The following is a 9,605-nucleotide window of genomic DNA, read 5'->3' as shown; positions in this document are numbered from 1 at the left end:
CTCACCCTCCCACGCCTCCCATTCCTGCAACTTTATTCTGGCGGTGCGCAACGCCCTGCTGAAGCTCGTCCCGTTCCTCCTTGTAAGCGTCAATGAGGGCGTTGTCGTTCTCTGTCTTCGTTAGCACCGACTGCAGGTACTCGCGGAGAGTGTGATTGTCCGCCTCCAAGTTGACATGACGCGCCTGCGCCGCCTCTACCCGCCGCTTTTGCACCTCCAATTCCGCCGTGCGTTTATCGAGCTCTTCCTGCAGTTCCCGCAGCTGAAGAAGTCGACGGCTCTGAACTTCTGCCACGCGTTCGCGTGCTACATCATCCAAGTCGCGGTTGCGGGACGTCAATGCCGTTGTTGCCTCCGTGGGTGCAGACGGTTTGCCTCTGCCTCCTCGCACAAGAGCAGGAACAGCACCAACACTGCTGTCTTCGCCATCCAACTTTGCGGATGCATTGACCGCCGCAACTGCGGCGGTCAATGAACGCTCCAATTCCTTCACTTTTCCTTTCAGCAGCACAATTTGCTGCGCACGGCCGCGCCATCCCCCTCTACTCTCCGTTGTGTTCTTCAACAGCGCCTCCAGCTCCTCTGCTGTGCCGCCAATCTCCTGCTGCAGGATCTTACGCATCCGCTGCGACTCCCTCTTGTACTCCTCCAGCTGCACTTTACCGTCGCTGAGCTGTACATAGACCCGCTCGAGACGCTCTTTTAGCGCGGCAACACTACTTTGCTGATCCTCACTTTGGTCTCCAGCTCCACCTACACCCTCCGATTGTCGCACACGTCCCTTTGAAGGCTCACTGCCTTTGCCGTCACCTAAGCCCTGCACCTTCGCCTGCAGTGCCGCCAACTGCGCTGTGAGTCGTCGTGTGTGTGTTTTTTCAGACTCCAGCTGCACCCCCAACTGTCGGGCACGCCGAAGCTGATTCAGGTACCTCCCCTCCAGCACATCCTTGTCAAGGCCGCCCTCAGCCAAAAGTGCGCGGAGTTGGGCGATCTCCTCCTTGTAGGGATCACCAATGCTCGTGCTACTCACAACTCCGCTGGTCATTGACCCGGCAAACCGGGATGGAAGGGCTCTAATGAAAACAGTGAAGGGAAAACAACAACGTCACCTCCAATAACAAAAGCCGTAAAGGCAAAAAAAAAAAAAAAAGAGAAAGCAAAACAACAACAACACGAGCAGTCCGAATACATGAGATTCAGATATTGCAAGCAGATACCACATGCTGGCGGTGTAATGCAGGAAAGATACGTTTCAACCCACATCCTTCTCCTCTTCACACCAATGAAAAGAATTGGACATGATATATATATATATATCTAACTCCTTTGCTTCTGGAGGGAAGGGGACCTCTCCCTTCCTCCAAAACATCCAGAGAATATGAGCACACACGAACACATATATATATATATATAACGATACGCGTCACATTAAATGGGATGTGGGCAGCACTGAATGAAACTCTTCTGCACTTCTCGAAGTCTGGGGATGTCTTTTTCTATTTCATCCTTGTCATCGACACCTAAACGGAACCGCACCGGAGTTGAAGCGCGGCTTCGCCACCATTCCTCCACCAGGTAGGCGATCGTGTGCTCCACCCACCACAACTGTTGAGCCGCGGTGAGGCCACTGCTCGGAGTGGCAGAGAGGCAGAGTGGCTCTCCAGAACTGGGCAACACACTAATCAAAGAGCCAAACATCACCTCCGCACGACTGCGTACAGCCCCCGCTGCCTGTTTTGCCCGCAATTCGAGCTCCTGCTGCAACTCCAAAAGAGAGACATGCGTTTGAAGCGGATCCCTCTGATAATTGTGACGTGATGGCCATGACGACGAGGGTGCCATATCCATACCCTCTTCCTCTTGGGACTGGACGCCTGACAATTTTGATCGGCATGCTTCTCGATAAGCTTCCGCCGCCGCCTGCACGGTCTCAAGACAGTCCAAGTGTTTTTCCCATGCGCCAACGCGATCCAATTCGGAAAACAAACTGTTATTGGGCGGCAACAGTGACATGAGAGATTCACACAGTTGACGCGGACATCCGGCATCGTAGTCATGCAAAAGAATATCCACCGCACGTGCAACGGCCCTAAAGGATTCGTCCACAAGTTTTACAACCAACTGCGAGAGTGTCCGTTTGGGGATTTGATAACCCCCACCATCATCATCAGCATCATCAGGCAAAATCGCACCTTCAAATCCCTTCGGCGTGCCAACAGCAATGCGTATACGGGTAGTCGTTAGAAATAATGAAAATAACTCCTCTTGTGCATCGGCAGCTAGCTGAACGCCATGCCGCATGACAAGTGCCTGCAACATCATCACCAGGTAGCATTGCACTTCATATAACTCATGGAGAGCATTGTCCTCACTCACAAAGGGCGTTTCTTCAAAATCACTCGAATTCACCTCGTTTCTTGCGGATGCAAATGCCTTGTCTCTTTGCCATACCATAGCCAGACGACCATCCGTGCGTAATTTTGCTTGCCGTAACATTACCGTATTCGCCAAACGACAGCCCTCCCTAAATACGGCGATACAAAAGGGCGTTGTCGCCTGCCCATTCCCATAAGTGCCACCAATATTGTTACTAGCAGCAGCAGCAGCAGCAGCAGCAGCGGTGGCGGCGAAAGAGGATGTCGCAGTGAAGGACGAAAAGGTGCCTGGAGAGATCCGCAAGGATGCCTTTTGCAGAAACTGAGGGTATTTCAACATGAGATGCGTAAGGCCCACTGCACATGGTGTGGCCGGTAGAACAGTGAGTGAGCGAAGACACCATTGCCCGAGTGCAACCACTGTGTGCTGGCCAAGTGTCCCCGCGCCAAGCACCATGCACGTCATAACAATGACGTTAGGCATTGTCACTGTCGGGGGCACCTTCTCTGGAAGGGGCCACCGTAAAGGGAAGGGGTGTTCGACTTCAGGAGCAGTAGACAGCTGCAGAGGCGAAAATCGGAGAGACGAAGTGAGGGAGGCTGCTCGCCCCATCAACGCAGCAGAAAGCCCCAAATTGAAAGGCATGCCACTCGCGGCTTCGGCGGACGTGGGTGTTGGTTGAGTCTGAGAAAGATGGAATGGATCCCGGTGGGGCGGGGTTTGCTGCTCTTCCTGCGAGTGCTCTGGAAACTCATGCATGGAATAAGAAGCCGCCGCCAAAATGGAACCCTTCCCCATAGAATTCGGTGAAATCAGCGACAGAATTCCGACTCCTGTGGTATCCAAGGGATCAATCGTTTCATTCAGGACTGGCAACGCCTCTGTTTGTTGATTCAGCACGCACTGTTCCTTTTCCGTTCGCACTGAAGTGCGTAAACTGTGTTGCGTCACAAGACAGTATGCGAGGGCAACCGTAGGGCTCCATAAGAGTGGCTTCTTGGCCAATTCCACTGTACGATGACGCAAGAGTGCCCGGACTGCGTTGGGATGCAGGAGCTGGCTGGCAATGAGGGATCCGCTAATATTCAACGCCCATACCGGATCCTCAATTACTTCAAGAAGAGAAACCGCCGTCGTCGCAAGGCGTTTTGTTGCGTGTAGCATCATGGAGTGATACATCTCCTCTTCCCTCTTGGAAGCTTCCACTGAGGCACCATTCCCCCATTTAAAGAATTTGGACACAAAAGTTGGCGCCGATAACTCTATTAACCGCACAACGACCCTTCTCGCAGTAAGACCAAATGCATCCCCATGTACACTCTCCTTCAACAAGGCCTCAATCAACAATGGCATAAACGGAGGGTATAACTCACTAATACGTGCCACTCCTGCGGCTGTGTGCAGTTCCCGTGGAACAAGTCTCATACATTGCTGCAAATCCGTCTGAGACTCCACATCGTTACTGTTGCCCGGGCCTCCGCTGCCACCACCACCACCGCCACTACTACTAATATTACCAATAACATGGTGTCTTTCCGCAAGAAAGGGCTCAGCAAGCTCTGACAAGAGCCGCACAATGCTCGCTTCCCGTTGAAACGGCGGTATCTCACACAAATTATAGACGTGAGACTTTAAAGATTTGGATTTTTTATTTGTTACGGAAACATCGCCCTCCTCATTTACCCCGCGTGCCGCCGATCCCGAAGACACGGAGGCGTCACCATCATCGTCACTAGTGCTATTCATCTTGCCGCTGCTGCTGCTGCTACTGCTGCTATGTCGACTGCTGGAGAAGTTGGAGCCGGCTCCACTAAGACTTTCTTGACTAGGCCTGCTTACATGTTGAGAGACAATCACACCTTTAAGCAACGCAAAGTGCTCCTGCATATTTACGCGTATTGGACGTCCCGAGATGAAATCTTTCGAGGCTGCAGATGTGGCACCAGTCACCTGCACCCTTCGGCTCCCACCGCTCTTGTGCAGCGTTAAACGTTTGCCCCCATCATCCTTCAACTGCGTCACCACTGATTCTGCCGCCGCCATTTGCGAGGAGGAGGCGGAGGGTGCCCCCGAAGAGCCCTCCAATTTTAGAAAGGGCAACACCAAGACGCTGAGAATTCCGTGCAGCAGGAGGGGGAACTCCTGCACGCTCTCCGTGCCGTCCGTCGTGCTCGCATCCAAACGATCCTTCGATTTGCGGGGGTGATGATAATGATGCCCGCTTTGCGAAGCTCCAAATGCGTCCGCGACGGCAGCAGTGTCGGTGGCGCTCCTCGCGGTTACATCTGCACGGATGACGTCACAATGCGCCTCTCGCTGCTGATGGTGGAGCGGATGTGGTCCACGGCGCTGGACCTCCGTTATGTAGCGGAGCAGCCGGCCTGGTGGGATCGACAAGGCCGCCGCGAGAAGATAAAGTCGCTGCGATGACAACAAGGGGAGGGAAGAGACGGCATTGGAGCCGTCACGCCTCGTGCCGTTCCCATCATTGCGTGGGTTCCACATGGAGGAATAATCCACACGCAAACGAGAAGAAAGGCGGAGGATGGGGAAAAACAAAATCAGACGAGGGGCAACAACAACAAAAAGTCACCCGGACGCCAGCGACACCTGCTGGTTCTTCCTACTGCAGTGGATGAAACTCCCTTCCCCGCCGTCCCTCTACACCGGCCTTGTGCCCCTCCTCGCCACGTACGTCACACAAGCAATATATAAGTATATATAAGTATATATATATAGTTGTGGCCTTCCTTTCGGTGTGTGCGGGGATATTAACGGCCCACAACGTGCTGCAACATGAAAAAAGTCAAAAAAAAAAAAGGAAATGAAAAGACAATTCACATATTTCCTCCCCCCTCCCCCACAACATGCACGGAGAGGAAAAGTGAAAAGGGACAAAAACAAACAATCAAATAAACAAACGAGAGGGAAGGCCGGGAGGGAAGACGGCTGGTGGCTGCCCGGCCCTCTTTTCCCCCCTCCCCCACCACCGTCCCTCTTTATTTATTTATTTATTTTTGTTTCTTCCCTTCGTCATTTCACGTGTTTCAGTGCATATATATTCATTCATATAAATGTTTTTTTTTTTGCTGCTCCACGTTGGAAAAAGTTCTTAGCGTAAATACTTTTTTTCTGTACATTCCATGTGACCACCAGCAAAAGGTCGCAATATACATTGCATGCACGCAGGGGATAAAAGTATTAAACACACACACACACACACAAAAAGAAAAAAAAAAGAAAAAAAAAGAATAAAGCGAAAGAAAAAGAAAGAAAGAAAGAAAGAGAGAGAGAGAGAGAGAGAGGCGTGGAAAACAAAATACATGCATACATACATACAGATACGAATATCAATATCGGCTACGAGTTAGGAGGGATTTCATGTGTGTGTATTTTATTATTATTATTTTTATTCTTATTTTATTTTGTTCCCCCTTTTCTCTCCCTCACACCATCACTGGAGAAGTAAATTTGTTTTTATCCACATGTAAATAATTATTACTTCCTCCTCCCTTCCTCTTTCCCTCTTTTCCCCTCCCATACACAAACAGACAGAGATGTATGTATATATATATATGTGTGTGTGTGTGTGTGTCTATTATACATGAAGAAGAAAGAAAGACGGCATGTGTGTACGTGTCTCTCTCTCTCTCTCTCTCTGTGTTGAGTTGTGTTGTGTTGAGTTGTGTGTGTTTCGGCCAAATCATACAAGTTTACATCAATTTTTATTTTGTTTAATTATTATAAAATTTTTATTTTTTTCTTCTTTCGTTTCTTTATACATTTCCAATATATATATATATATATATTGTGTTTTTTGTTTCCTTTTGCTTTTGTTCAGTGTGTGTGTGTGTGTGTGTGTGTGCCATGGAGAGTACGTGGGCGGGGGGAAAAGGAAAAAAAAAAAAAAAATGGCAAACAACACGGATGGGGAGGATGAGGAGGGAAACATGAGGATCTCTCTCTTTTTATTATTATTTATTTTGCATTTCAAATCTTCTCATGCTGTCACGTCCCCTCCGCACCTTCCGTCCCCCTGCGGCCACAGCAATCGGCATTATTCCCCGCCACACATTACCCGGCAGCCGTATTAAATCCACATGCATTCACACGCGCAAGAGTCGCTACTTCCTTTTAGCTTTTCAATTGCCAGGTCAACCGATACGCCCGCATTATGGCTTTTCCTCCTTGGAACGTTGCTGCATTTGCTTTTTCGCCTTCTTGCGTTCCCGCTCCACCGTCGTGATGGACATCATCTTCAGTTCATTTCTGTCATGGATTTCATTCTCCGGGAAGTCGTCGGCAATGGCACCGCGGCCTACCGCCGCACCAAGCCACTTGTGGCTGCCAATCACGGGTTCTCCTTCATCCGAAACAGAACGCCCCTTCTCCGTGCTCCCCAAGAAAAATCCCGCACCGCCCGGGTCCTCCATGTCGTCATGGGCTTGTTTTTCGTCAGGACTGGCAGTGCGTTCGAGTGGCACGCGAATGTTTGACTGTGGCAATGACCCATGCCAACGGGCCACAAGCTTCGCAGTCGTCTCCAGTTCGCTCTCCCGCATGGCATCTAGCATACGCTGCAGTTTCAACCCGCACGAGCGCAGCAGATTCACTATGGCCTCGCCACGACCGACGCATGAATTTGACCGAGGCGACACAGTGGTGTCAAGTGACGGCCGCGCTGTCGATGCCGCTCCCGTTATGCTCCCGAGTGTTTCACCACATGCAATCTTTTCGGCAAGATGATGCACCCCGGCGTCGACGTCCAGCAGCATCTTCCCGAGGGAATCTTGCAGTCTTTGCGCTTCCTCCAGTTCGTTCTGGCGATTGGAGAGGTGGTCATCGAACTCTTCCAGCACACGGCGACGCGCTATGGCACGTTGTTCAACCACATGTGCCAACGATGTGCCTCCCTTTTCCGGCGAGCCACCCCTGCCGCCCTTACCAATGTCATCAGCGTCCATTCCAAAATGGCCCCTCTGTGAATGCTGCTGCATTAACGCCTTGGTTGTGCCACCGTTTTGCTGCTGAATCTCTTCCCACTCGTCCTGAAGTTTTTTTCTTTCTTCTTTCAGGGATGCTTCGGCCGAATCCGCCTCCTTCACGGTGAGCAGCAGCTGCGCATTTGCGTCCCGCCGTTCTTGTAATTTGTAAATAACATCAGTGATGTTGTTGCTCATTGTGATCTCCTTCAGGCGGTTGTACAGTTCCCGCTGCCTCTTCTGCTGCTCTACTTCCTCCGGCTGAAGTTTTTTCTGCGCATTCACGCGGAGCCTCTTCTTTTGGGAGTTACTAATAGCCAAACGCGCGCGAAGACGACGTTCCTCACCCTTCTCAATCTTATCCCTCAGCGTCTGCGCGCGTTTCTGCAGCTGCTCTCGCTTTGACATCACAAACACGCGCCTTTCCGCAATATCCTTCTTCTGCACCCGTCGTTCTTTTGTGATTTGACTCTTGAGCCGCTGCAACTCCGCCTTTGCCGCGTCTCGGCCCTTTGTGGCGTCCGCGGCCACGCTATTCAAGTCGGCCAGGTCCTTTTCCTTGCACTGCAGTGTCTTCTCCATGGCGGCGAGCTGAGTGTCAAACCCGGACTGCTCCTGCTGAAGCCGCTCTAACAGGGTTTCATATGTGCGCCGGATGGCGTTCACTTCATTGTGTTTGATGAGGCACTTGTCGAGACGGTTCTCCAGCGCGCGGATCTTCTGCCCAACGGTGGAGTTTTCATCGACGACAGGACCCCCCTCCTTCATGATAAAGTTGGTCTCCTCCATCGTGCGCTCAATTTCCCGCGCCAACTCCTCCTTCTTGCCCGTCACGCTGTTCAGGCTACGCTTCAAAAGGTACAACTTGTTTTGCAGCTGTTCCTCCTCCCTACGGAAGTAGTCTTCGTCCTTCCCCTGGTGCTGGCCGCGCACTGCCTGCCGCATGGCGACCTGAAGCTTCGTGTTCTCCAGGCGCAGGTTTGTCAGCGTCTCCTTGTTACGGCGAATTTCACCATTCACAAGGTCGAGCTGCGTTCGCTGCCCCACATCAATCACCGACTGCTTCTTCTTCTGGACAAGCGGGTCACCGTCGAACATTTTTGCCGCCCTCTTCCCTCGTGACGCCCACTGACAGACACCACCTACTCCCTTGTAATCCCCCCGCTCCGCCTGCCTCGCGTGGAACCCTGCCTTTTCCCCCCTCCCTGCGGATGATGCCGGTACACAGCCCTTTGGGGTGAGTGGACTCAAGAAAAAAAAGACAAAGCCGCCGCTCACTCGCTCTGGGCCGTTACTTTTTATTTATAATTCTTATATTTTTGTCCTTTTTTTTTTTTTCTTCCTTCCTTCGTTGTTTCTTTCCTTTTCTCTCACCCCCTCTTCCCTTCAATTTTTTTATTGTTGTTGATTCAGGCAGAGCAAACAGGGGGGAGGGAGAAAAGAAAGAAAAAAAAAGGAAAAAGAAGAAGAAGAGAGCTTTGCGAATTATGATCGTCAAAAGAGGGCAGGCGTGTGCGTTTGGAAGGACGGCGGGGAAAACATCCGCTGTCACGACATGTGCCTCTCCCCTTTCCCTTCCATTCGCACGACAAAAGTTGACTGAGAGAAGGTGATACGTGGAGAAATAAAAGGGCACTGCAGGAGGGGGAGAGAAACAAAAAACAACAACAACAACAACAACAAGGGCAAACCGCCACATTGTGTGTGCGCACATGAATAAAATAATAATGAAGATGTGAAGTCTAATGAACAGACAGAGCCCCTGGCTCAGCCGGCCGCCTCAACGTGGTGCCAGGGTCTAGTACTCTTTGCTAGAGAGGAAGCTAAGCGCCTGCTGTTCATGCTTCAAACCCGATGAGTAGTTGTTACTTAGTTTTACGGGCCGGAAGGGCACCAGATGTTGGAGCCATTCTATAGTGGCTGCCCGCGGAGTAAGGTTATCCTTGCCACTGAATTCCTTCGTACGCTTACCAGAGCTGCACAATTGAGGTGTATTTACTACGACTGGTAAGAGAAGAAAAAAAAAAAAAAACAAAAAAACAGCACGTCAAACAAATCGTTGACAAAAGAGTCATGGAGTGACAGACGTTATTGGCGTCAACAGAGTGCAGTGCTGCGCGGCCAAACCTCACGCGCGCCATTTCAATGAGGGGATGTGAAAACAGAATCAAAACAAACAAACAAAAATCAAAAATCAAACACCTAAAACATTGCCTTTACTTCTCCCTTCTCCCCCCCCCCCCCCCC

At 51.0% G+C, this 9,605-nt stretch overlaps 2 protein-coding genes and 1 pseudogene across 2 annotated transcripts, besides 19 other annotated features; all 3 read right to left on the bottom strand.

Moving 5' to 3' along the window:
* On the bottom strand, positions 1 to 1,045 carry Tc00.1047053506317.30 (annotated as a pseudogene; the record flags this gene model as incomplete).
* Positions 1 to 9,605: a sequence feature (haploid, Esmeraldo-like haplotype).
* On the bottom strand, positions 1,429 to 4,881 carry Tc00.1047053506317.20 (hypothetical protein, conserved; the record flags this gene model as incomplete). The annotated part of the gene is made up of 1 exon (XM_800986.1): positions 1,429 to 4,881. The coding sequence occupies one exon, from the start codon at positions 4,879 to 4,881 to the stop codon at positions 1,429 to 1,431; it is 3,453 nt and encodes a 1,150-aa protein (XP_806079.1).
* Positions 2,593 to 2,619: a microsatellite.
* Positions 3,851 to 3,895: a microsatellite.
* Positions 4,125 to 4,152: a microsatellite.
* Positions 5,375 to 5,395: a sequence feature (AT_rich).
* Positions 5,602 to 5,681: a sequence feature (CT-rich).
* Positions 5,767 to 5,803: a sequence feature (AT_rich).
* Positions 5,935 to 5,971: a microsatellite.
* Positions 6,016 to 6,036: a microsatellite.
* Positions 6,036 to 6,070: a microsatellite.
* Positions 6,097 to 6,138: a sequence feature (AT_rich).
* Positions 6,166 to 6,185: a microsatellite.
* Positions 6,217 to 6,241: a microsatellite.
* On the bottom strand, positions 6,549 to 8,456 carry Tc00.1047053506317.10 (hypothetical protein, conserved; the record flags this gene model as incomplete). The annotated part of the gene is made up of 1 exon (XM_800985.1): positions 6,549 to 8,456. The coding sequence occupies one exon, from the start codon at positions 8,454 to 8,456 to the stop codon at positions 6,549 to 6,551; it is 1,908 nt and encodes a 635-aa protein (XP_806078.1).
* Positions 8,654 to 8,729: a sequence feature (A-rich).
* Positions 8,675 to 8,758: a sequence feature (GA-rich).
* Positions 8,789 to 8,831: a sequence feature (CT-rich).
* Positions 9,019 to 9,041: a microsatellite.
* Positions 9,119 to 9,397: a mobile genetic element.
* Positions 9,368 to 9,398: a microsatellite.

The sequence above is a fragment of the Trypanosoma cruzi genome, genomic scaffold, assembly GCF_000209065.1.
Source record: "Trypanosoma cruzi strain CL Brener 1047053516899 genomic scaffold, whole genome shotgun sequence".
NCBI classification, from domain to species: Eukaryota; Euglenozoa; class Kinetoplastea; order Trypanosomatida; family Trypanosomatidae; genus Trypanosoma; species Trypanosoma cruzi.
This window is presented reverse-complemented; position numbering and strand designations above follow the sequence as displayed.